The sequence below is a fragment of the Rhinopithecus roxellana genome, chromosome 15 (assembly GCF_007565055.1).
Source record: "Rhinopithecus roxellana isolate Shanxi Qingling chromosome 15, ASM756505v1, whole genome shotgun sequence".
Lineage (NCBI taxonomy): Eukaryota > Metazoa > Chordata > Mammalia > Primates > Cercopithecidae > Rhinopithecus > Rhinopithecus roxellana.
The window spans coordinates 73,131,349-73,159,073 of NC_044563.1; the positions used below are offsets into that span (position 1 = coordinate 73,131,349).

At 45.8% G+C, this 27,725-nt stretch overlaps 1 protein-coding gene across 2 annotated transcripts; it reads left to right on the forward strand.

The window, feature by feature from the left end:
- The first annotated feature begins 780 nt into the window (after window positions 1-780).
- Window positions 781-27,504, forward strand: SCN3B (sodium voltage-gated channel beta subunit 3). Of its 2 annotated transcripts, XM_010356448.2 has the most exons (7): window positions 791-1,159; window positions 1,559-1,638; window positions 10,095-10,258; window positions 13,405-13,630; window positions 17,758-17,896; window positions 24,541-24,626; window positions 24,970-25,951. In XM_010356448.2, exons 2-6 carry the CDS (start codon window positions 1,584-1,586, stop codon window positions 24,602-24,604), a joined length of 648 nt encoding a protein of 215 aa, XP_010354750.1. In that variant the 5' UTR covers window positions 791-1,159; window positions 1,559-1,583; the 3' UTR covers window positions 24,605-24,626; window positions 24,970-25,951. The 2 variants fall into 2 exon arrangements, with proteins under 2 accessions (XP_010354749.1, XP_010354750.1); XM_010356447.2 differs by having other exon boundaries at window positions 781-1,638; window positions 24,970-27,504.
- Window positions 27,505-27,725: the final 221 nt, after the last annotated feature.

The window sequence follows — 27,725 nt, forward strand, 5'->3', positions numbered from 1 at the left end:
TGTTATGTCAATTTGAGTTTATAGTTGAATGCAAAGTTTCAGGTTTCCCTTCCAGAGATGGGGCGGGGGCACTCGAACAGCTGCTAGGACTAGGGAGTGGCTAACAGTTGGAAGACGCCAAACTCAATCTATCTGCTTTATTTAAAAGGAGTAATTAGAGGAAAAGGGAGGACTGCAAAGAACCTGGGGAAGGGAAGAGGCGTCCTCTTGGGTCCCCCTCCCCTTGCGCTGACATTTGGATCACCTCACTGAGTGATGAGGTGAACACAGAAACAGGTGCGCCTCATCCCTACCCCATTTGCCCTAAACAGGGATTATCTTGCTGAGTTTGCTGTGTCCGGGGCCAATTAATCAAGGCTAGGCAAAGGATAGGCAGCGAGAACTGGAAGGGATGGGGTCTGGGAGGCGAAGCTAGGAACCGCATATAGCGCGCCTTGCAGATGACATCATTGCCTGAAAGAGCTCTGGCCCTCCCCTTCCCGGAGCTACACCCGGCAAGTCCTTGCGGGAGCTGAGTGGGTTTGCCTGGAGGGCGTGAGCCGAGGGCGGCGGTGCGCCCGAGCTCGGGGAAGGTGCGGCGGCGCGAGAGGGAGACCTGGAGAGAACAGCCAGCGCACGAGCCGAGATCTCCGGGCTGGAAGTGTCTGCGCCGCTCCCGGCTCCGCCCCCTCTCGGCGCGTTGCTGGGCACTGGGAGGGGCACGCCCATTAGGGGGTGGGGAGTGTGCACTAGGGGGAGGGTCCGGGGCGGTGGTGGGGGCGGAGAGCCGCCTGCGCATGTCAGAGCTGACAGCACACACGGCCTGGGGGCCTAGAGAAGGGTTGCTGATCACCCGCCACCCGGGGTCGGGACCCCGCACCATCCCGGGGCGAGCTCCCGGGAAGGGGCTCCCCCTCTACACCCACCCCCCAACCTCTGACATCGCCTGCCGAACGGGAGCTGCCACTTCCTTCCCGGCCCCGCTGCACCTCCCCGGGGAGCCGTGGGCGGCCGTGGACGGGACCGACGTGGAACGCATTCTGTAGCCCAGACGGGCGGCCCCGGCGGCTTCAGGAGTGGGGACACGCCCAGCTGAAGAAGCAGTCAGGGTGGACGAAGCAGGAGCCGCGGGGCTCGGAGGATCCCAGTTCGAGTGCAGCAGATCCTGGGGAGGCGAGAGGTGAATCAACCTGGACCCTTCGACAGCCTGGCTGCTAGGCCAGCAGTGCGACTCCCTTCCGAGCTGAGCTTGCCCTGGACGCAAACGAGCGAGGCAGGGGCGCGAGTGGAAGCTGGAGTTCCGGGGTGGGCGGGGAGGCGACTGTCCGTGGTGCTGAGCGCCGGCGAGAGCGGGCGCGGAGCGGCTGATCATCTCCCTCGAAGTGGGGAGGTTCAGTGGGGTCGCTTTGGGTCCAAAGCCCCCGCCAGGCTCCAAAAGCCCCCAGGGCCTCCCCAAGCACCGGTGCTCGGCCCTTCCTTCGGTCAGAAAGTCGCCCCCTGAGGGCAGTTCGTCCCAAAGGGTTTCCTCGAAAGAATCTGAGAAGGCGCAGTCCTTGACCGAGGGAATCTCTCTGTGTAGCTTCGGAAGCCGCCAGCCCCAGAAGATGCCTGCCTTCAACAGATTGTTTCCCCTGGCTTCTCTCGTGCTTATCTACTGGGGTAAGTACCAGCACCTCGCCATGCCGCATGCAGGTAACAGTAATAATGCTAACAATAATAACACATTGATGTCGTTGGTGACAGAAAAGAGCTCTGGCTGGCTTCCCTCTGTGCATATCTGCCAGACATGGAGATCGCAGGGGTTCCATGAGAGCTGGGATTTTGAGATTGGAAAGGCACCTCCCCACCGCCCTTTCCCGGTATTCTCCAACCTCCTTTGGTGGTTCTTCCGCCCTTCCTCCAGTTTCCTGATCATTCCAAAGTATTTTTTCCCTTTCCCTTTGCTGAAAGGAAATGCAGTCACGTTCACGAACAAAAACCTCCTGTGTGGTTACATTTTATATCTCATCAAGGAGTCCGTACTTGGAAAGCTTACTGGGTCTTCAAATTCGTTTCTGTATATTAAAAAATAAACATGAAAGCTGGATGCATGAATTTTGAGAGTGAAAATACATTAGTTGCTCATCATCTTCTTAATTTTAACAAGGAATGGGAAGAAAACAGGCTTCAGCCATTTACTGCTATATAGTAAATAAATAGGCAACTGTGAAACGCATCTTTCTTCTTCTTCTTCTTTTTTTTTTTTTTTTTTTTGTTTGTTTGTTTGCATGAACCTGTGGAACTAAGATGCTTTGGTGTTTGGGGAGGAGAGCTGGGTTTTTGCCTTCAAAGGTGGATAGATTATTGCTTGTCAGCTGTGAGAGACTGAGGTGACCTTCCCCCTCCAAATAAGGGAATCTTACACTTGGAACAGTAAAGACTGAGGAGAGTGTCAGAAATGGTCTTGGAGTGCCTGAATGTGTGTAAAGGGAGTTGAGTCTATATGATAACGTCTAATTGTGTGATTGAGACAATGTTTTACTGTATGTAAATATATTTCAGTGTCTGGATGTGTGCATTAGCATGTGTCTGAGCATGTTAGTATAGACATCGGAATGCATGGGTGAGAGTGTAGTAGTGTGTGTATGGTGGGGGGTGGGGTGTGGTAGTTCTGGGCATCTCTGCCTTGGTGTCTATGATTAGATCCTCAGATAAAATATAGGTTCTCTTCAGCAGATAGATTGCTTTACATGATCTTAGCTACCTTTCTCCGTGCTAAAATCAATACCCAGGGTAATTGGACACAATTGTACCCACCTGCCTCCCTGAAACGAGGCATGTGAGCTTATGTTCACGCCTGAACATGGTTGGCATGAAACTCATCCTGCCTATATGGTGGCAGACATGCTGATTAGGAACTGCCTCTTTGCTTTAGTATTACTTTTTCAAGCCTCCAGGACTAACTCTAGCTGCCAGCATTATATGGATTTTGCATGTGACCAGAGGCAGAGCCAAGATTCCTGTCAAAATGCCTGATGAGACAGACTACTAGGAAGGTCGAGGAGGGAGGTAACGTCAGCCCCAAGGGCAGACTCATCACCAGCCATCCCCAATAGAGTACCAGACCTGGAGACGGAGCAGCCATAATAGGTTGCCAATGATCTCACCTGTCTTGAAGATTAAGGCTGAAATTTTCTCAGGGGAGACTAAGGCTGGGGACAGGAGGCATAGAAGATGATAGTCTGGCCATATAAAAAGAGTGTAGGTAGAGCTGAAGTTGTAGATAAGGGTTGGGGTGAGACTCTGCAGAGACTTTCTTCCTAAACTCTAATCTAAGATTTTGAGATCCCTTTCTGAATTGCAGTGGAGGGAGACAACATGCTATCATCCAAGAATCTTTTAACTAGAACTTGCGCAACCTGCATTGGAGTCTCAGCTTTGCCACTAGCTTATGATGTAACAACTTTAGAGTGCTATCTGGTTCCTTCTGTGTAATGTTTGGAAGTTGGCATAGGTGATATCTAACATCCTTTTCAGCTCCACAGATGAATGGTAGAGAAATCTTTGAAGAATATTGCTAGAATTGACAGAGTGCCCATCCCCTCCCCAGCCCCCAAAAAACTTTGGAAGAAGTGTACACAGTATGCCCATCTTTGCCCATTCTCAGTTTCTTTGCAACCTGAGTGTTGTCTCACCAAACTGAAAGGCTGTGGAAGGGAAAGAGCAGTGGTTCAGGATACCTGGTTGTTACATGTAAGAAAAACAGCCTCCCTTTGCCAGGCGCTGTGGCTCATACCTGTAATCTCAACACTTTGGGAGGCCGCGGTGGGTGGATCACCTGAGCTCAGGAGTTCAAGACCAGCCTGGCCAACATGGCAAAAACCCATCTCTACTAAAAATACAAAAATCAGTCGGGCATGGTGGTGCATGCCTGTAATCCTAGCTACTAGGGGGCTGAGGCAGGAGGATTGCTTGAACCTGGGAAGCAGAGGTTGCAGTGAGCCAAGATAGTGCCACTGCACTCCAGCCTGGGCAACAGGGCGAGACTCCATCTCAAAAAAAAAAAAAAAAGGAAAAAAAGAAAGAAAAACAGCCTCCCTTCACAGGCACAATTTCATTTGATTTGCATGTAATTCCAGTATTGGACAATGCTGGGTTAGATGCATTCCCCCTTCCAAAGTTGATTTTTTAATATGATGTACAATATGAAGGGAAAGAGTCTTTCCATTTACTTTCTGCATGCATGGAAAAAAGTTTCCTTATTTCATTTATTAAAGCATGTAATAATTTTTACTTTTTAAAGAGATTTAAAAAAAAAATTAATACAGATAATGTGTTGCCATATTGCCCAGGCTGGTCTCTAACTCCTGGGCTCAAGTAATCCTCCTGCTTCAGCCTCCCATAGTTCTAGGATTATAGGCATGAGTCACCATGCTCAGCCTTTGAAAAAATAAATAAATAAAACCCTATACTTGCCTGTGCATCACAGTTTACAAAGTAATTTTCAATACATTGCTTGTTTTGGTCCTCATATCTCTCCCTGAGGTAGTCAGGGGAAAGAGTATTCTTTCCAGTTTAGAGGTGAGAAAATTAGCTCAGGAAAGGGAAAGGACTTGCTAGAGAACCCTTGTTTTCTGATTTCAGTCTTCCAGTGCTCCTTCCAGCACCTCACATGGACACATGTGCTACTATGCACAATTGCCAGGAGGGCACCTGTCCTCCCATTTCTCTTCTGAGCTACCATCCCATCCCTCCCCTACACCATCACCTGTCCTAGGGCCTCACCTACTAGCACCTAGTACCTTCTCTGCCCTTCCTCTCCAGGCCTGCCGTTCTAGTTGTCCTGTGCATTAGGGAGTGTTTTCCTCTCTTCCCCTAGTGGTCCTTCATGCATCCTATTCAAGGCACTAAGTGACCAGCTAAATTGGCAGACCAAGTCACGTCAGGGTGTCAGAATCTAAAAATAACTTCATTTATTACCCCTTTTTGGAAATTGTTTATATTCTAATCAAATTTTTCATTATCTCAGTGCAAAGGAAAGCATTTTAGAGCAATCTTAGGAGGAAAAATTTGGCAATGTCCGAAGAAGAGAAAGATTTGAGGGCCTCAGAGAGGTTGGTTCATAATACTTTATTATCCACCTATGATAGATGGATGCTACTCCTTAGTGAAATATGATCATTATTAATACATCATGGTTTTCCTTCTCATACATTTCTTCATTAGTATTATGGAAATTGAAGAGAAGAACAAAGGTCAAATGATTTGGTCAACATTATTCCAAGAGTTTGTTACTTTTAGTCAGCAATGTAGGTTGAGCTCCTGCCATATTTACAGCCTTCTTTGAATACCTAAAGGGCTTCACAGAAAGAAAGTGGTGGGCCGGGCACGGTGGCTCACATCTGTAATCCCAGCACTTTGGGAGGCCAAGGTGGGTGGATCACCTGAGGTCAGAAGTTTGAGACTAGCCTGGCAAACATAGTGAAACCCCATCTTTACTAAAAATACAAAAATTGGCCAGGCGTGATGGCGGGCGCCTGTAATCCCAGGTACTCAGGAGGCTGAGGCAGGTGAATTGTTTGAACCCAGGAGACGGAGTTTGCGGTAAGCCGAGATCGTGCCATTGCACACCAGCCTGGGCAACAAGAGCAAAACTCCATCAAAAGAAAGAAGCAAAGAAGGAAGGAAGGAAGGAAGGAAGGAAGGAAGGAGGAAGGAAGGAAGGAAGGAAGGAAGCAAGGAAGGAGGGAGGGAGGAGGGAGGGAGGGAGGGAGGGAGGAAGGAAGGAAGGAAAGAAGGAAGGAGGGAGGGAAGGAAGGAAGGAAGGAAGGAGGGAGGGAAGGAAGGAAGGAAGGAAGGAAAGAAGGAAGGAGGGAGGGAAGGGAAGGAAGGAAGGAGGGAGGGAAGGGAAGGAAGGAAAGAAGTGAAGGAGGAGGACGGAAGGAAGGAAGGAAGGGAAGGAGGGTCGGGAGGGAGGGAAGGAGCAGGAGGAAGAGGCAGAGGAGCTTCGGCCGGAATGGAAGGGCGGGCGTAACGAAAAACGACTCCAGAAAGAACAACAAGAATAGAAACCAGAAAACCTGGAGCGACCAGAAAAGAAAGAAAGAAGAGACAAAGAAAGAAAGAGAGAGAAAGAGAGAAAGAGAAAGAAAAGAGAAAGAGAAAGGCAGTGGTGTACTGAAGACTCAAGGGATGGAGAAACAGATGTTACCTCTTGAAGCAAGGAGCAGCAAGTCATACTGCAAAAGGCAAGCAAACAGAGGTGGGGAGACTTTGTGGCCGTTTTTCAATGTACTCTCCAGGATCACATGAGCAGAGTTCTCATGCCCTGAAACTGGATTTTGACTAGAAGGGAAGCAGTGGGACTTGCTCTATGATGATACCTTGGATTATTGTTACCTTAGGGGCAACCCAGAAAGGAGAGGGGCTACCCCAGTTGCTGCCATACCCCAATTGCCATCCTGACTGCCTTCCCTCCATTAACTATAAATGAACTAACTGTGCTTCTATCTCTGCCATCCCATCTACTTGTTCCCTAGAGCACATCACCTCTCACCTAATCAAAGATGTTAATCCAGCAAATCATTTTCTTTCATTTCTTTCAGACTCCACCAGCTCTACTGTCATCTTCACCCAAACAAAATCGTCTTCCAATCCGATCCCTGTACCAGGCCTCTTAACTGTTTTGATTCCACCCTTGTGTCTTTCACTTCATCCATTTATTCCCAATGCAGCATCAGGTCATATGATCTTGCACAAATCAGATCCCATCATTCTTCCTCTCAGAACCTTCTGCTGCTCCTATGTTGCTCTAAGCAAATGCCAAGGTTGTCACATGACCAATAAGACCTGCTGCAATCTGGCCCTGCCCATCCCTCCCACTACTTCATCCCCTTCTATTCTCACTTTGTTTGCCATAATTTCCACATTGGGCTGTTTGCTGTCTGTTGAGCATGACAAACACATTCCTTTGGGCCCCTTAAGCCCTTGAGTAGCAATTTCCTGTGTTTGACATGCCTTCACACAGATATGTGTATAGCTTATACCCTCATTTCTTTTCTTCAGTGCCTACTCAATGATACCTTCTCAGAAAGGCCATCCTCCAATGATCCTGTGAACACGCTCTCTCCTGTACTGTTTTGTTTTTTCTCACAGAACTTTTTACCATTTAATGTTGCTGTTTTCCCTCTACCTCCACTGGAATGTAGGCTCCATAAAACAGGGATTCTTCTATTTTGTTTTCTGGTGTATTCGTCTTGCCTAGAATAATGCCTGGCACCCAGAAGGTACTCAGTATATTTGTGAAATAAACAAAGGATAGAATAACATGAATAATGACATTTGTACAAAGCATATTCATGTAAATTAAGCCATAGAACTCTCATGATAAACCTACTAGAGAGATGTCATTTTCAGCATTATGTTGATGAATAAACTGAGTCTCAGTGAAATTACATAGTACATCAAACCCAGCTCTTCAGTTGTCAAACCCACATGCCAGCCTTCAAATATTTGAAGACAGATATGTTCTGTGTCCAAGCTAAGCAACTCAAGTCCTCCCGTTTGTTCCTCACCAGACTTTATCTCCAGACCCTTCACCATCCCTTCACCTCTGGGCGTGCCTCTATCTTCACCCTGCCTCTATAATTGTAACTGTGCATTCCTTGCGACTTCTTACTCCACTTCTGAGTTTGTCAACATGAAATGAATGAATTTATCTTTGCCAGCTCTCATTAAATATGAATGTACCTCAAGGTTCCATGCTACGTGGAGTTCCTGCTATATACCCTCTACCCCTCTGCCCACTCACAAACTTTTGCACAAACCACATTTCCTTTTTGTTTAATCAGATCTATAATCAATACTTCAAACTCATCACATGCTGAAGATGTTACTGATCAGTTCTCCCTAGATGTGGGCCCCCTCTCCATTAAAGTGGCTCACCATCTGCAGAAGCACTAGGCCCTCTTGAAGACTGTCAGATAAGACTCGCCCAGCTTGCTGGAGAGTTGAAAACCCAATTAAATTTATTTTACCTTGATTTTTAAAACTTTAAGTTAATTATGGTGCCACTTGTTTTTAAACTCTATATTTTAAAATGAAATACACTGCTTTCTAAGTCAATCAAACACAGTTTTTGGACTCAAAATTCGCTTATGTCAGTGTCATGTTAAGCTCTAAATAAAACCTTCCCCTGCTTTTAGGAAAGAATGCTCTGCCAGGAGATGAACAGGCTGACCATTAACAGTAGACTAGTTTTTAAATGTCGTGTGTAATATTTCTTTTTTTCTGGGGGTTCTGTTTTTATTATTAATTCATGAAAAAATAGCATCAGAAGGGATCTTCAAAGTCTAATTCTAATTCTAATGTAAGAATCCGTGGTGGCCAACTTTTTTTTTTTTTTTTTTTTAAGAGATAGGGTCTTACTCTGTCAGCCAGTCTGGAGTGCAGTGGTGCCATCATAGCTCATTGCAGCCTCACACTCCTGGGCTCAAGCAACCTTCTTACCTCCTGAGTGGCTGCGACTACAGTTGTGTGCTTTCATGTTTGCCTCATTTTTATTTTATTTTATTTTTGTAGACTCAGGGGTCTCACTATGTTACCCAGGCTTGTCTCGGACCCCTGACATCAAGCAGTCCTCCCACCTTAGCCTCCTAAAGTGCTGGGATTACAGGTGTGAGACACAGAACCTGGCCTCATCTTACTTTCAAATATCACAAACAATGCTGTGTACACTCTCTTACCATTTAGTTATTTGCATTTGTGAACAGCTCTAAAACCAGCAAGTTCTTTTTTTATTGCATTAAACTTACTTTTTTCTTATAACTTTTAGGGTTGGGCAGAATCATATTTCTCTTCCACCTGCCAGCCTTCAAATATTTGAAGACAGATATGTTCTGTGTCCAAGCTAAGCAACTCAAGTCCTCCCATTTGTTCCTCACCAGACTTTATCTCCAGACCCTTCACTATCCCTTCACCCCTGGGCGTGCACTCTTTGAACCACTTCCTTTTTTAAAATATGACATCCTGAACTGATCATAATAGTCCAGATTTGTTCCAAAAGCAGTACCAAGAAGCTACGCCTCCTTCCTCCTGCACACTGTACATCTGTTAATGCAGCCCACATTTGCACATGTTTTGCTGGCAGCCTTGTCCCACTCAAGTTATTCTGAATTATCAAGCTGATATACTTGCCTCATTTTAAAAAGCAGACTTCAAGTTTCCAGAGGGCAGAAACACTAAGTCTAGACCTCTGTGTGGCATGCAAGGTGTCCCACAATCTGACCCCCCTCCAGATTTTAACTTGCCTCACTATACTCCTCTACATAGACCATTGCTCCAGCCTAGCAGTCCGCTCGCCATCTTCTTCACTGCTGCTCCAACCTCTACCATGTGTCAGAATTACCTACAGTTTTCATGCAACACAGATAAAATTACATCTCTCCATGGCTTTAAAACATTTGATACCTCACACTGGAAGGGACACACAGTGGTCTTCACAGCTTGGGTCCTGTCTACCTTTCTAGCCTCATGTTTCACCATCCTTCTCTTCCTTTCTCCCCAGGCCAACTGGGAGTAACTCACTGCCTGTCTTCTGTGAGCAGAACATATCATGAGTGTGTTACTTGCTGTGGTCAGGTTTAATCCCTAGTTAGGAATTGTGTTCCCTATTAGGTTATAAAAGCATGCAGGGCATAGTTAGTGTTTTATTCATCTTTGCATCTCTAGTCTAGCATCAGACCTGGCAGAGAGTGGATTTTAATGAATGGTAGGGGAATGAAGGAGGATGGATGGTCGCTGGGTAGGCACATGCCCTGTCTCCCACTTGGGCTATAAGACTTAGAGGGCAGGGCTCAAGTATAATGTCCTGTGCTGCATCTCTACTGCCTCCAGGGGAAGCATTTCAGTCAATGTCTAGATTGGAGGTCTAGACCTCCAATGTGTACCTGTTCTGAGCCTGTACACTCAGGGAGCGCAGGTGAGGGTGTAGACACGTGCACGTGACTTTTTTCAAGTTCGCCTCATGACTCTTCTTTCTCTGTCTCTCCTCCCTCCCTCCTTCTTCTCCAACGCCTCTCTCCTGTGCCCCTCCCCCCCACCTGCTGTTCCTTCCCTGTCACCCGTCCTCTCTGCAGCCAGTGTCTGCTTCCCCGTGTGTGTGGAAGTGCCCTCGGAGACGGAGGCCGTGCAGGGCAACCCCATGAAGCTGCGCTGCATCTCCTGCATGAAGAGAGAGGAGGTGGAGGCCACCACGGTGGTGGAATGGTTCTACAGGCCCGAGGGCGGTAAAGATTTCCTTGTATGTTCGACTGCTGACTCTGGCCTTTCTTCTGCTGGCCTCTGCTGTTCCCAGCCTGGCTCCTGACAGTCTGGGGGATGCCGAGCTAGCAAACACTGGCTCTTTCTCTTTCAAACACTGACAGCTCCTCAGCAGATAACTGACAGCCTTAGTGAAGCCCCAGCTTCTTTGAAAGAAAGGGCACTGGGCCAGCTGCAAGCACCCTTGATTATAGGCTGGAGGAAGCAGAGGAAAGAGATAAGCCATAAAGCCTACTATGTGATAGGCACCCTAACAGGCAATTTGCAGGTGTTTTCATCTAATCTTCCGTGCCATCCTATTATATGCATTACGTTAACAAATAAATGGGAATAACACAAAGCATCATTATGTGAAATAACAAAGGTTAGCTCTTTTAACTCCTACAGTCCTAGTGAAATAGGAATGACAGGGATGACCAAGAGAAATCCAAGGCTGATATTCACCCGGGACACCCAGTACAGCCACATCAGCGAATAAATTATTTTAGACAGTTCTCTCATGGATACTTGCTGTGCCAAGTATCCTAAGTGGCTGAACCCCCAGACTTATCCATTTTTTGGAAACTGAGAGATTTGCTCCTGGCAGAGCAGGGAGTCTTCCGGATTCTGCTCCTGCACCATAGCCAATGTCAGTTCTGGTTGGTTGGTGCCAGTGGCAAAGTGGTTGTCATACATATATATACACACACACACACACGTATATATGTATGTATGTATGTATATATTCTCTCTCTCTCTCTCTTTCTCTCAAAGGAGTCTCCCTTTGTCACCCAGCTGGAGTGCAGTGGCAGGATCTCGCTCACTGCAATCTCCACCTCCCAGGTTCAAGCGATTCTCCCACCTCAGCCTCCCAGTAGCTGGGACTACAGGCATGCACCACCATGCCCAGCTAATTTTTGTATTTTTAGTACAGAAAGAGTTTTGCCATGTTAGCCAGGCTGGTCACTCCTGGCCTCAGGTGATCCACCCACCTCGGCCTCCCAAAGTGCTGGGATTCCAGGCGTGAGCCACCACGCCTGGTCGGTTGTCATATATTTTGAATACCACCTTGGAGATGACCATTATTTACTCCTTCACTGACTCTGGAACCAGGTCACCTGGGTTTGATTCTTGACTTCACACATTACTTCTGTGTCTTTGGACTTGTTGGTCAACCTTTCTGTGCCTCGGTTTCGTCATTTTTAAAGTGGGGATATAAAGCGTAGCCAAATTATAGGGCTGTTACCGGGACTCATGAGCTATAATTTTTAATGCATTAAAAATAGTTTCTGGAATATAGTAAGCACTATGTTAAGTGTTTGCTAGAGAAAAGATAGACACAGAAATGAGGAAACTGAGGTTCAAAGAAGTTAATAACTAAGACAGCTTAGACTTGAGCCAGGTGGTCTAACAGCAGATACAAGGCCCTTTTTTTTTTTTTTTTTTTGAGACGGAGTCTTGCTCTGCCGCCCAGGCTGGAGTGCAGTGGCCGGCTCTCAGCTCACTGCAAGCTCCGCCTCCCGGGTTTACGCCATTCTCCTGTCTCAGCCTCCCGAGTAGCTGGGACTACAGGCACCCGCCTCGTCGCCCGGCTAGTTTTTTGTATTTTTTTAGTAGAGACGGGGTTTCACCGTATTAGCCAGGATGGTCTTGATCTCCTGACCTCGTGATCCGCCCGTCTCGGCCTCCCAAAGTGCTGGGATTACAGGCTTGAGCCACCACGCCCGGCCACAAGGCCCTTTTTATGGCACTGCTTTGCCTTCCTGGGAGCAAGTTTCTCCTTCACAAAGATTTGTAACGGAGACAACAGAAGGGTGAAACTGGGTTTAGCTTGCTCTTCTTTCTCACTATCCTAAAGCCGAACTCATTTCTACTCTAGCTTCTATGTGCCATTCTGATGTAAATTTGCTACAGTCAGGTGCCAAGACTGGGACCAGCGGAGACTTCCCAGAGCCTGGCTCAGGTTTGACAGTGACACGTCAATGAAGCTGCAACTGAGGCTAGCCCCCAGCTGTAGGAGGCTGGATGTCTTGGCCAGATGCAAAGGCCCCCAGGGACTTCAGGCCTGGTCATGTACCACCGATAGCTGCCCGCAGTGCTTCCAGATCTGCCCAAAGTGAGGTGGATCAGAAGGAGAAGAAGAAAATGAAAAATAAAACAATGACAGCAAAAAAAAAAAGCCATGGAAATCCAGAGCAAGGCTGTCTCATAGAAATGTTTGTGATGGTGGCAACCTTCTCTCTCTGTGCTGTGCAATACAGTGGCCACCAGCCACATGTGGCTATGAATAATTGAAATGTGGCCAGTGCCACTGAGGAACTGAGTTTTGCATTTTATTTAATTTCTAAGAAATTGAATTTAAGTAGCTACCTGTGGCTAGTGGAGACTAGAATAGCCAGCACAGCTATAGAGAGAGAGGGAAAAAAAAAAAGGTGTGTTATGTCAGAGGGTGGAAGTGTTGAGGAAAGAAATTTAAAAGATGAGATTTCAGTTAAAATTCAGTCCAAAGCAAAAGATGTGATGTGTGCCTCTCTGGTGATGGCTCTCTGCTAATCTGCCATGCTTCAGCATCCTGCGCCCCCTTCCTGTGGCCTGGCCCTGCCTGTCCCACAGCCCCTGATGAGTACTAGCACAGGGAGTCCAGTTTTAAAGCCAAGGCTTTCACATGTCTTTATTACTAATGAATCTGCCTGTCTTGCTGTCTCTACCTTGTTCTCTAGCTGGTGGCCCTGGGACACATCTTACTCTCTTGTTCTCTCCTTCTGTCTCTTTCCAATCCTGTCTTTCTCTCAATGTCTGCCTCCTGGGCTTCCATACCCTTCTCCCACCTGCCTTTGTTCTCCCTCTTTCCACCACTTTCTTTTCTGCCAAGCTTCTTCCTGCACACCCCTGGCTGCCTCTGTCCTCACCATGTCCACATGCGCTGATGCTTGCTGCCTCTGCCTGTTCTTCCCCGTCTTTGCTCCCTTCCCTACCCTCCTCTTTGCCTCTTCATCCCACCCCCACATTCTGGTCTGCTGGTGACATTGTTCCCTCTCTTCCCTGTCCATGCACAATTCTGCTCCTTTTCTCTGCCCTGTCCGTAACTCAGCTTTCTCCTGCCATCTCCTCTCCTGGCCCTACCCTCGTCTGCTCCTCTATTTGCAGATCTACGAGTATCGGAATGGCCACCAGGAGGTGGAGAGCCCCTTTCAGGGGCGCCTGCAGTGGAATGGCAGCAAAGACCTGCAGGACGTGTCCATCACTGTGCTCAACGTCACTCTGAACGACTCTGGCCTCTACACTTGCAACGTGTCCCGGGAGTTTGAGTTTGAGGCGCATCGGCCCTTTGTGAAGACGACGCGGCTGATCCCCCTAAGAGTCACCGAGGAGGGTGAGGCTGAGGCACAGGGTCTCTAGGGCGTCCTGCTCTCTGTGGACAGGGAAGGGTAGGACAGCAGTTTTCCACATGAGTGAGGCCCTTAAAGAGTGCAAAAGCCTGTGTATTTGGAATGGTGACATCTAAAAATGTCACCATTGACCCATCTTCCTCTGGTGGCCAGCTTCCTGTAAACCGCCCAAGCAGCCTGTCTTTCTGTGCCTTTCCTCAAAGCAGAAAGGCTTGGAGATGGTAGAATGAGCTCTTCCTGCTTCCTCAGAGAAAGAGGCTAGCCTCCATGAGGCCTAAAGCTACTGACTCAGCTAGGCCTTCTTCTCTGGCCTAGGTTGAATCCCTGACTCAGTGGGCGCAGAGAAATCTCATGAGGTTACCTCGAAGTCATCTCTCCTTCTACTTGTAAGCAATACATGCCTCTAAGCCAGGGGTTCTCAAACATTAGCAAACCTCAAAATCTCCTGCAGGGCTTTTTGGAAGCCAGCCTTTCCGCTTTTGTCAGTGGAGCCTGAGAGTTTGCATTGCGTGACACGCTGCCTGGCAGGCAGTGCTGCTTGCCGGGACCACACTTTGAGAACCTCTCTCTAAACCAAAGTTTGACAATCTTTTCTTCTTTTGTCTTTCTTCACAGTCATCACACGTGCAACCCCGTCCCCATCTGTAGCATCTCTTATTACATAGTTCATTCTCTGCTGGGAGAAGGGGACAGGGTGATAGCTCTCTAGCCTTGTTTAAAATCTTTGGACATCTACAGCTAGTTCCGTGTTCGTGCATGGGAAGGCCTTTTAGCAGCCTAACTCAGGTGTTTCTGTTGCAACCGGAGTCCTACATCCTGAGGGGGGAGTTCCAGCCTTTCTCAGTCTATCTCCAGCATTATCACTGCTGGTAAGCCGGCCAAAGCGTGGGGCATGAAAGAAAAGATCAAGTTAAAGACAGGGCTCTTCCTAGAAAAAACGATCCAGGAATCCTAACCTCCAGGCCACAGGTTTATTCATTTTTTATCATGTCGTTGTGATAAAAATAATGAAGCAAGGTTTCAGTGCTCGGAGTGAATGAACAAACGGGTCAGACGATATGACTAAAATGGAAGGTAGGTCAATTCTGAAAGTGCAGAAGGACTCTCAGGGCTCCTAAATTCAGACCCGATGAGTCACCTCCCTGCTCTGAGCCCCGCTCCTCTGGTGTGAAATGAAGGGGTGGGCCGGGGCTCTCTAAGATACTCCCCTGTTCTGAAGTTCCTTTAGCCCCTGTTTGTTACACACCTTTCCCCTCGGGGGTGGGGCCCTGGCGCCCTCTCCTGGTCACCATCTGGAGCTTTCGGTTGGTGCCTGCCAGACCCTAGCACAGTGTCCAACTGTCTCCACCTCCGCTCTCTCAGGCTTTTGCCTCCAGAGACCCTCGTGCATAGCTGGTGGGAAGTGTGGCAAGGCTGAGCTAGTTCGTCTGCCAGGCACCAGAGCAAGCCTCGGGTAAAAACAGAAGGAAAAACAAGTTTATTATCAGAGCCACAGAGCCTCGTGGATGGTCGGGTGTGAAGGAAGCGTGGATATCATTTATTTAATCCAGAGCCTCTGGATAAAGGGCAGACATCAGAATCGCCCACATTGGCTTCCTCCAAATGTAGACACCTCTGCAGCACCCTTGCAGGTGTGAGATCGGCAGGGGTGAGTGAGGTCATATGCAAGTTGAATGACTCCCCAGGTGATTGGAGGGTGCAGCTCTGGTGCCCTTCATTTTGTGACTGGAGAGAAGAGTTCTCTGCAAGAGCAAAGGACTTGCTCAGGGACATGAAGCAAATTAGCACTGGAAGCAGGACGAAAATCCAGATTGTTTGCCTATCCTGCAGGCTTTCTTTCCACTGCTTCTTGTCCCGCCACCCCCACCCCCACCCCTGCCACTTTTTCTTTTTTCTTTCCTTTTTTGCCTCTGTGACATCAGATACTCCCTGCCCTCATCTTGCTCAGAGCTACGCACCCCCCCCCCACCATGACACCTGCCCACCAACCCCACATGTCCTCCATTCCTGTGGTCCTAGAAGGTCTCCCTGGTTCTCTTTGTTCAAGTTGGGTTTATTCTGGCGTAGGCTGTCACCTCCTGGCCCTAAGGCAGAAACCTGAGGCCCCTTCACCTAGAGGTAACTAAAAATACTGAGGACAGCTTCCTGTATTGCCATTTGTGGGATACTGCATTTTGAAAGAGAAAGCATGCTTTAAGCCAAACAAATCATAAATAATGCACCAGGTGGTAGCAAGCCAGTGAGATGTTTGAGCTGTACGGCATTCTCATGTGCCTCACACTGCATCTATGACCTCTAGCTCCAGCTGGAAACCTGGATGATCCTGGAGCCTTTGGACTGCTTTCTGGGCTGAAAGTTATGGCAGGCTGTGCTGTACTCTTAACAACCAAGGATTTGGGGTTAAGATCCAATGGACAACTGCAGATCATAAATCTGACTTGCTGTTGAGAGCTGGCAAGGAGAGAGGCAGCTGCAACATTCCTCCCACTGGCAAGGAGTAGATATATCAGGATATCTGCCATGTAGTATGTTTTAATGGTCCTTTTTGTTGATCATGAAACAAATAAGATAATATTTATTTTCACTCATTCAATAAGTACTTATTGAGCACTTTAAATATTCTAAGATTTACACAGCAGGCAGATAATCCAGAAATAAATATGTTCTCAACAAGCACACAGTCCACAGAAAAGAAAGATCAACACAATACAACTCTTATAACAGATGGATGAGAAAAGTGCATGGAGGCCGGGCGCAGTGGCTCACGCCTATAATCCCAGCACTTTGGGAGGCCAACACGGGGGGATCACCTGAGGTCAGGAGTTCAAGACCAGCCTGGCCAACATGGTGAAACTCCATCTCTACTAAAAGTATAAAAAATTAGCTGGGCGTGGTGGTGGGCGCCTGTAATGTCAGCTACTTGGGAGACTGAGGCAGGAGAATTGCTTGAACCTGGGAGGGGGAGATTTCAGTGAGCCGAGATCATGCCATTGCACTCCAACCTGGGTGACAGGAGAGAAGCTCCATCTAAAAAAAAAAAAGAAAGAAAGAAAGAAAAGAAAAGAAAAGTACATGGAGAAGGTTGTGAATAGCTCTACATGAGAAGCTGGGGATGGTTTCACAAAGGACGGGACCTCATAGGAATCTAGAACTACTGGGAGATTGCAAAGCAGGAGAGGATATTAGCACAGAACTAGCCATTGGTGAGAGACACAATCCAGGAAGAGGGAAGAAGAAGAAAAGTTCACAGATTCTAACATACCACAGTGTGTAGCAGTTTTTCTGGCCAACCAAATGAAAATGAGGTAAGAAAGCCTGGATTGTGAAGGCCCTTGCATGTCATGTGAACAGAGTTGGGACTTCATCGTAAGGGCAGTGTGGAGCATTGAAGAGTTTTCAGCAGGGAAATGGCAGGATCCTAATTGTTTCAAATGTACAGCCCTGGGGACAATGTGGTTGATACACTAAATCCTCCAATATTGATGTTTGGTTTTGGGATGACCTGGAAGGTCTTGTTTCTAACCCAGACTTGTAGAGAACATGCGCATATCACATGGAGGCTGTCTGTGTTGGCCCTGAATGAGTTTTCCAGTGCTCTCTCCCCAGGAATACCACTTTCCACCATCAGCAGCTCAAAAGACAGAGGCAGTTGAAATAAGGCATGTTCCTTACATCTGTGTAGACTTTTAATCTCACAAGATGTTCTGAAATACATTAGATAATGTAATATTCACAAACCCCTGACTGGTGTTATTATCCTCATCCTACAAACTAAGAAACTGAGTCTCAAGTAAGGGAAAATGTTGTTTACATACTTGTAAATAGCAAAATGGAGAGCCAGCTCTAGATAGCTCACTTTGAAGCCAAGATTCCTTCCACTGCTCTGCTGCTTCTTCCAGGCATCCCACTCCCTCTTCCCTGGCTCCTGAGCAAAAGATGACAGTCAGTAAGAAAGCCAATGGGTGGGAGAGTCAGGATTTGGAATTCCTTTGACATCTTCTTGAGTTACTTTACTCAGTCTTTATTTAAGCTGTATTTAAAAATATGGCTCCAATGGCGGCCCTAGGTTTGCTGGTCTTGCATATTCTGAGCCTCATTCTCTTTCTTTCAGCCGGAGAGGACTTCACCTCTGTGGTCTCAGAAATCATGATGTACATCCTTCTGGTCTTCCTCACTTTGTGGCTGCTCATTGAGATGATATATTGCTACAGAAAGGTCTCAAAAGCCGAAGAGGCAGCCCAAGAAAACGCGTAAGTTCAGAGATGCCAAAGTAATAATGAAAGCTAGCACCCTCAGAATGCTTGCTCTCACAGGTGAGGTGCTAAGCAGTTTACATTCATCCTCCACCCTCTTCCTGATCACTACTTAAGAGATAGGCACCATTATTATACCCATTTTACAGATAAGAACACTGAATTTGGGAGCAAACTCTCCCAAATTCATTTTTCTCATCTGTGAAATGTAAGGCAAACTCTTAATTCAAATATCGCCCATGCCTATGTCCTGAATGGTATTGCCTAGGTTTTCTTCTAGGGTTTTTATGGTTTTAGGTCTAACATTTAAGTCTCTAATCCATCTTGAATTAATTTTCGTATAAGGAGTAAGGAAAGGATCCAGTTTCAGCTTTCTACTTATGGCTAGCCAGTTTTCCCAGCACCATTTATTAAACTAGGGAATCCTTTCCCCATTTCTTGTTTTTGTCAGGGTTGTCAAAGATCAGATGGTTGTAGATGTGTGGTATTATTTCTGAGGACTCTGTTCTGTTCCATTGGTCTATATCTCTGTTTTGGTACCAGTACCATGCTGTTTTGGTTACTGTAGCCTTGTAGTATAGTTTGAAGTCAGGTAGCGTGACGCCTCCAGCTTTGTTCTTTTGACTTAGGATTGTCTTGGCAATGCAGGCTCTTTTTTGGTTCCATATGAACTTTAAAGTAGTTTTTTCCTATTCTGTGAAGAAAGTCATTGATAGCTTAATGGGGATGGCATTGAATGTATAAATTACCTTGGGCAGTATGGCCATTTTCACGATATTGATTCTTCCTATCCATGAGCATGGAATGTTCTTCCATTTGTTTGTGTCCTCTTTTATTTCACTGAGCAGTGGTTTGTAGTTCTCCTTGAGGAGGTCCTTCACATCCCTTGTAAGTTGGATTGCTAGGTATTTTATTCTCTTTGAAGCAATTGTGAATGGGAGTTCATTCATGATTTGGCTCTGTTTGTCTGTTATTGGTGTATAAGAATGCTTGTGATTTTGCACATTGATTTTGTATCCTGAGACTTTGCTGAAGTTGCTTATCAGCTTAAGGAGATTTTGGGCTGAGATGATGGGGTTTTCTAAATATGCAATCATGTCATCAGCAAACAGGGACAATTTGACTTCATCTTTTCCTAATTGAATACCCTTTATTTCTTTCTCTTGCCTGAGTGCCCTAGCCAGAACTTCCAACATTATGTTGAAATATCACTTAAGAAATATTAAACATTTGCTTAATTCAAACATCACTTAAGAAACAAAGCGATGTTTGAATTCAGGCCTGCTGATTCTTGGCCAGCACATTTAACCACTAAGTCAAAGACCATCAGCTGCTACCACAACCCATTAAAGTAATATTATTATAGCTGGGCATAGTGGCTGTCATGCCTGTAATCTCAGCATTTTGGGAGGCTGAGGCAGGAGGATCACCTGAAGTCAGGAGTTCAAGACCAGCCTGACCAACATGGTGAAATCCTGTCTCTACTAAAAGTATAAAAAATTAGCCGGGCATGGTGGCACATTCCCATAATCCCAGCTATTCAGAAGGCTGAGGCAGGAGAATCACTTGAACCTGGGAAGCAGAGGTTGTAGTAAGCCAAGATGGTGCTACTGCACTCTAGCCTAGGCGACAGAGCAAGACTCCATTTCAAAAAATAACAACAATAAAAATCCAAAAACACAACAAAAAAGTAACATTATTATAACCATTCTATAAATGCCAAGCAGTCTCATAGCAGCTTACCAAGGCACACAGATAGTGAGAGGAGAGACTGAGATTTGAACCCAGGTCTCTCTAGTACTAATGTTCATGCTCTTTCTATCACATTTAACCATTTGCTTTATACCATAGAGCTCCTCAGGTCATCTGGGCACTGCCCTTTGCTAGCAAAGGAGCTCCAGGCAACATGTTCTTTCCCCTAAAGCCTGGTAGTGCTTAGATGTCCAGAGTGGGGACTCTAATCCTCTAATGTCCAGCCTGTACCTTAGCCATTTGCTCTGAGACTCTAGTCACTTGAGGGTGAGCATATTTGAGAAATGATGGGGTCTGTAAGAGCAAAGAGTTAAGAGATCAGCTGGCTGGTTATCTGGGGAAGGAAAAGATAGAAAAAGCCCACAGATTTCTAGCAACATTGCTGAGGCAAACCCTAAAAAGTCTAGGCTATTACCAGTTAGAAATGTTCGATAAAGAAAGCATCATTTTGGCTGGGCGCAGTGGCTCTTGCCTGTAATCCCAGCACTTCGGGAGGCCGAGGTGGGCAGATCACAAGGTCAGGAGATCAAGACCATCCTGGCTAACACGGTGAAACCCCGTCTCTACTAAAAATACAAAAAAGTTAGCTGGGCGTGGTGGCGGGTGCCTGTAGTCCCAGCTACTCGGGAGGCTGAGGCGGGAGAATGGCATGAACCTGGAAGGCAGAGTTTGCAGTGAGCCGAGATTGTGCCACTGCCCTCCAGCCTTGGCGACAGAACAAGATTCAGTCTCGAAAAAAAAAGCATCATTTTGCATGATATCTCTGATCTTAGGGAAGTAAAACATTACAACTGACTGAATATAAGGAGGGAAAGAAGCACGCTGCTGAGGGAGGCGGCAATTCCTGGTGACTTCAGTGCTTGGATTTTAGTGCTTGGATAGGAAGAACCTACAATTGGGCCGCACAAGAAACAGAGCTGGAACTGACGCCCTCCGCAGAGCCAGAATCCTCAGAAGGTTACAACTCACATAAAGGGTAGTCCAGAAAATAATCAGCCCACCAGCCCAGGGAGAAACCAAGGAAACTTAGCCATCTTGGCCTAACTCCAAATAGAAAAATAAAGATTCTGGACAATTAGTAACCACAAACCTGCTCTCACAATGTCTGAGATTTCAATGTATATTATCCACATGACCCAGGAACCTCTAAGCTGAGAAATGCAGTAAAAATTAGTCCCCAGCCAGTGATAACTATGAATGTCTTATAGAAGCAAATGAAACCCATTCTGAAGGAACTCACTCTCAGCCGAGGCCTAGTAGGACTCCCCAGAGAGAGCACTGCTGGATCTGATTTCATAGTCCAGTCCAAAACTAAAAGACAAGGCGAAAAGTCATCTAGCATGAACAAGAGTGAAAATGGCAGGATTGAATCCCAGGAGCTTTAGACACAAGAAGGACCCAACAAAATATAAAAAATAAGCTTGCCCGGTACAGTAGCTTACGCCTGTAATCCCAGCACTTTGGGAGGCAGAGGAGGGAGGATTGATTGAGTCCAGGAGTTCAAGACCAGCCTGGCCAACATGGAGAGGTCCCATCTCTACAAAAAATTTTTAAAAAATCAGCTAGGTATGGTGGCGCGTACCAGTGGTGTCAGCTGCTCAGGAGGCTGAGGTGGGAGAATCACTTGAACTCAGGAGTTTGAGGCTGCAGGGAGCCGTGATTGCAGCACTGCCATCCAGCCTGGGTGACAGGCTGTCTCAGAAATAAACAAATAATAAAAATAAGCTTGTTTAAATAGTTAGAGCAATAAAAGAAAAAGCCAAAAGCATAAGAATAGAGTAAATTTCTCAGATACAAGAGCAGACAGATTTGAATGGAAACAAAGAAAATCATCTGGAAGTGAACAACATAGCCAATAAAATTTAAAACTCAATGGATTGGTTCTACAGAAGATTAGATACTGATAACCAGAAGATCAATGTGAGAAAGTTCTACAGACTGAAGAACAGAGATGGAAAAAGATGAACCATGACAAAGAAATCTAAAGGAAACAAAATGGGAAGGTGTATTAGAATAGAACAGAGACGCTGGGCACAGTGGCTCACACCTGTAATCCCAGCATTTTAGGAGGCCGAGGCAGGCAGATCATGAGGTCAGGAGATCAAGACCAACCTAGCCAACATGGTGAAACCCTGTCTCAACTAAAAGTACAAAAATTAGCTGGGCATGGTGGTGCGTGCCTGTAATCCCAGTTACTCAGGAAGCTGAGGCAGGAGAATCCCTTGAACCCAGGAGGTGGAGGTTGCAGTAAGCCAAGATCACGCCACTGCGCTCCTGGAGACAGAGTGAGACTCTATCTCAAAAAGAAAAAAAAAAAAAAAAAAAAAAAGAATAGAACAGAGAATGGAGGAGAGACAGTGTTCAGAGACAGAGCGGCTGAGGGAAGGATGACTCTTCAGATTCAAGATGCATAATATACCGTGAGCAGAATAAATAAAATACATCTACACCTAAACACCAAGCATCTTTAAAGTGATAAATGGCAGCTCCTAAGAGAGCCTATAGCAAATATCATCTATGTGTTGAAACCTCAAATGCCTGTAATATCAGGAACATATCAAGGAGACTACCTCTCCCTGTTTCTATCAATATTGTATCAGAAATCCTAGGTGAAGACCAGCTAAATACAAGGAAGAAAAAGACTTGGAAAGGAAGAAGCTAAATGATCATTATTTATACCTACTATTTACATAGGATACCTAAGAGAATCTACAAAAATACTGTTAGGACTAGGAAGACTATTCCACAAAATTGTTGATAGAAATCAAAATATAAAAATCACCTGTATTCCAGCAACAAATTTAGTAACATATTTAAATATTTAAAATATTAAAATGCTTTTAAAGTTACAATAGCAACAAGTACTCTCCAGTTCCTGGGATAAATTTGACAAAAATATATGAGACACTTAAAGAAAAAGTTACAAATCTTTACTGAAAGGCTTTAAATGTAACTAGATGGAGAATAAAACCTCACAAGTGTAAACAATTTTCTCCCAAATTAATCTTCAAATTCAATCAAAATGCCCATTAGATTTCTCAAAGAACTTAATAAACTGATCTTGAAATTCCAATCAAAATGCCCATTAGATTTCTCAAAGAACTTAATAAACTGATCTTAAAAGTCACAGGGAAGGCTAAGTGGCCAAAAATAGTCTAAACCAAGGGATAGCCAGATAATATGTGTTTTACGCTTTGCAGGCTCCATAGGTCCCTGTCACGTATTGTTCTTCTATTTGTTTGCAAACAACCATCCTTAGCTCTTAGGCCATAGTTTGCCCACCCTTGGTCTAAACCATTTCGAAGAAAGAGCAGTAAATTTGCAAGAGATTGGTAGGATTTGTCTTATCAGAGATAAAGGTTTATTTTATTTTATTTTTTTAAATTTTTTTGAGATGGAGTCTTGCTCTGTTGCCCAGGCGGAGTGCAGTGGTGCGATCTTGGCTCACTGCGAGCTCCGCCTCCCTAGTTCACGCCATTCTCCTGCCTCAGCCTCCCGAGTAGCTGGGACTACAGGTGCCCACCACCATGCCTGGCTCATTTTTTGTATTTTTTTAGCAGAGACGGGATTTCACCATGTTAGCCAGGATAGTCTCGATCTCCTGACCTCGTGATGCACCTGCCTCAGCCTCCCAAAGTGCTGGGATTACAGGTGTGAGCCACTGCGCCCAGCCAGATGAAGGTCTCTTGCAGAGCTATCAGAATACAGAGTTTGTGATACTGCACAGGCATACGAAATGGACAAACAAAACAAAAAGCCCCCAATCAGGTTAATGCATGTAGGAAAACCTGATACGTGAGAGAGATGACGTTATAATCATTGAAGGAGGAATGAACTGCCCAGTAAGTGGTCCAGGGAAAATTCCTAATCTATATAGAAACAAACAAAGAAAAACACAAAACAAAATTAGATTCCCCGTCTCTCATACTAAACCAAAGTAAATTGTGAGGGGATTTAAACACAAAGTAAAAGTCAAACTTGAACATTTCATTAAGGGAATATAAGAGAATATCTTTATCACCTTGCAATAGAGAAAATTTCCCAAATAAAATACAAAAGGCACAAATCCAAGAGGAAAAATAATTTTGATTACATTATATGTAAAGAATCAGCTGTTCATTAGAAGACTCCAGAAGCAAAATTCATAGACAAACAAGAGACTGGGAGAAATTGTCAAAACGTGAAACCATCAAAGAAAAATCAATGTGAAAAAGACAAAGATCTCAGAAGAACCGGAAAGCAAATGAACAGTCAAATTTCAGAAGTAGAAACCCAAATAGCCTATAAACATGTGAAACAACTATAAAATATAATTTCACAGCTGTCATTTTGACCAACATTTTATTTTATTTTATTTTTGAGACATGGTCTCACTGTCGCCAGGCCGGAGTGCAGTGGCGTAATCATGGCCTCAACCTCCCAGGCTCAGGTGATCCTCCCACCTTAGCTTCCCAAGTAGCTGGGACTACAGGCACGTACCACCATGCCAGGCTAGTTTTTTGTCTTTTTTGTAGAGACAGGGTTTCGCTATGTTGCCCAGGCTTGAACCCTTGGGCTCAAGCAATTTTCCTGCCTTGGCCTCCCAAAGTGCTGGGATTAGAGGCATGAGCCTTGGCCAACATATTAATCTAACTAAATGCTGAAGACAACATGGATAAATGAGAAGCTATACACTCCTGGTGGGTGTTCATATACATACATGGGGGAAATGATTATTTTAATCTGCAGAAAAGGTTGTTTTTCTCTTGGGAAACACAACAGAAGGAAAGTTGTGTTCTATAGAAAGAGTTGTTCTATAGATTCTTGCTCCTGTGCCCTGCTCCTTCCCCCTCTTGTGTTCCCACCCCAGGCACTGAAGCTCTGATTCCCTTTCCCTGTGTCCTCTATAGGTCTGACTACCTTGCCATCCCATCTGAGAACAAGGAGAACTCTGCAGTACCAGTGGAGGAATAGAACAGGAGCAGTGTGACATGAGGTGACCTACAGGAACATGGGAGGGGAAGGCAGATGTGGATGGCAGGTTGTACAAGTGACTTTGTTGCCCACAACTGAAGTGACTTTAAATTTGGTCCCTTAGGTCACTGTCCACCCTGCCTGGGGTCCCCGCCCTCAGGGTAATTCTTTAAGCCACAAAGCTCTGTATGCTGTCAGCGCTTCAGAAGGGAACTGCTTTGGCCTGAGGGTTGAGGCAACCTGAACTTGCCCATGGTAACAGAGGCATAGGATTCTCCAACTCCCTTCTTTGGTCAAAGAATTTTGGGGCTGGGCTGGGCTGAACTGGGTGGGAAATTCTCAGTGAGTTATTTTATCTTTGGTAGGTGGCCTGAACACCTGAGGGACTGGACATCCCATGTTCAGCAATGTCAATGGCTTCAGGAGGGCGCCCCAAGGGCCCCATTGCATCCCTTCATGCATCCATCCTTCTATTCATTCATCCATACATCCACCTGCCTCTGAGCTTTCATCTCTGACTTCCTAACTCCATCAGAACTCTACGTACCGTAAGACTCTGCCAGAACCGAGAAGCCAACATTTCTACATAGACTCAACCTCACCCTGTCCTAGTTTTCCAGCAAGACACTCCAAAGCCAACTGGATTTCTCCCCTGTGCTCCAAATGACTTTGTAAAAGTGCTGGAGTTAGCACCTCCCTCTGCCCTTAACTGGCTGGAACTGGTTCATTCTCCATTACTGCAAGAGAATGGATGTCTTAATAGAAGGAAGCAGGAGTGATTAGTTCGGGTTACAGCAAAAGTGTGTCATGAACTTGGATTCCTTGAAGTCAGTTTTGTCAAGTTCATGGCCCACTTTGCTACAGCATCAGAGTGAAGCATGCCTGTCTAGGTTCTCCAGTGACAGAAAGATCCTGAAGCATGGACTAACGTGCTCTCTGGAGCTTAGTACTCCTGAGCTAGATCCTGATGGGTCGCTAAGGTTCCCTTCAAGAAGACAAGGCCAGGAGACTTAGGAAGGACCAATGGTAATTTAAGTGGCTCTTAAAAAGTCATGCAACATGTTTCTGAACACGTTCTTGATCCTATTGCGAGAATGTATGTGTGCCCTCCCTGTGAGCACACTACCTGGGCATTAGGACTGAAATTCCTGAGTTCTTCCTCTCAAAATTTCTGTGCCACCAGTATTATTCCTCATTTTACAAACAGGAGGCAACTAAGACTCATACAGGGCTAACTGAATAAGAGGCTTAAGAGGGTAAAATGGAGCAGAAATAAGCCTTAGGTGCTGCCCAGTTTACACTTCCTGGGATGGATTTTTTTGTTTGTTTTGTTTTTTGTTTTTTTGTTTGAGATGGAGCCTCTGTCACCTAGGCTAGAGTGCAGTGGTGTGATCTCGGCTCACTGCAACCTCTGCGTCTCGGGTTCAAGCGATTTTCATGCCTCGGCCTCTCCAGTAGCTGCAATTACAGGCATGCACCACCACACCTGGCTAAATTTTGTATTTTTAGTACAGACGGGGTTTCACTATGTTGGCCAGGCTAGTCTCGAACTCCTGACCTCAAATGACCCACCCACCTCAGCCTCCCAAAGTACTGGGATTACAGGCGTGAGGCACTGTGCCCAGTGGATAACTTTGTTTCTGGACAGACTGACATTGGACTCGTCTATGGCAGTGCTTCTTTCACAAGCACACACTGGGCTGAGGTCAACTCTGATAGAGTCAGATTACTAGAAAGTGGCCAAAAAAGCAGAGAGAAGAACATGAGGTAGACTTAAAGAACTTCCTTTATGTAAAGATTTGTGAATGTGAAATACCCTCCAGAAAGAGAGTGCATCTGAGTGATATTTAAACTAAGAAAAATGTTTAGTCTGAGATGAAGCATGAGCAAATAAGTGGTGTGAGAGGGGAGGGATGGGTAGGTGGCTTCCAAATACTTCACTTATGAATGCATAATGTTAAGATTTTTTCCCCTAGATTTTGAGGGAGTAGAGAAACTGGAAAAAATTTTAGTCGATATCTCATGTTTCATTTTAATTGAGTGACAGGTCCGAGTGTGACATCCTTCAGCACCTAGGGACAAGAGAGGGCAAAGATGCTTTACAGAATGTAAGAAGATGAAGGTGACTGGGATTCAGTGAGAGAGAGGTCCCTCAGATCTGGGACCTCCCTTTATAGGGCAAGACCATATTCCATTGGTTTAGAGCTTTACTTTAAAAGCTCATTTTTTTTCATTCTTCCATCCCTAGGAAAGTACTTAAAACCAGACCTTTTTTTTTTTTTTTTTTAGAGACAGAGTCTCACTCTGTCTTCCAGGCTAGAGTGCAGTGGCGCGATCTCAGATCACTGCAGCCTCAACTGCCCCAGGTTTAAGCAATCCTCCCACCTCAGCCCCCAGGTAACTGGGACTACAGGCATGCACCACTATGCCTGGTTAATTTTTGTATTTTTTGTAGAGACTGGGGTCTTGCTATGTTGCCCAGGCTAATCTTGAACTCCTGGGCTCAAGCAATCCGCCAGCCTTAGCCTCTCAAAGCACTGGGATTACAGGCATGAGCAACCGTGCCCGGTCCCAAACTAGACCGTTAACACATTAAAGAGTCTGATCTTGTTGAAGAAAATATTTGCAATAAATTCAAGACTCTTCTTATTGGTAATTTTCCACACAATCCCTCTGAAATAAGGGAGATAATATAGATCTTTTTAACTTTATAGTTAGGAAAATTGGCCTTAGTGTGAAAGTTTTCCAGTCCATAGCTCGTGGATACCACAGCTTGCCGTAGTAGCAAGATGCTTACTACCACTCCGTTTACCTCGGTGGTCCAATAGCTCTTATATCTAAGTTGAACCAGGCAGTATGCATGATTGCCTTTTTCTCTTCTTTTTTAAAAAACCCAACTCCGGGCCGGGTGCGGTGGCTCAAGCCTGTAATCCCAGCACTTTGGGAGGCCGAGACGGGCGGATCACGAGGTCAGGAGATCGAGACCATCCTGGCTAACACGGTGAAACCCCGTCTCTACTAAAAATACAAAAACTAGCCGGGTGAGGTGACGGGCGTCTGTAGTCCCAGCTACTCGGGAGGCTAAGGCAGGAGAATGGCGTGAACCCGGGAGGCGGAGCTT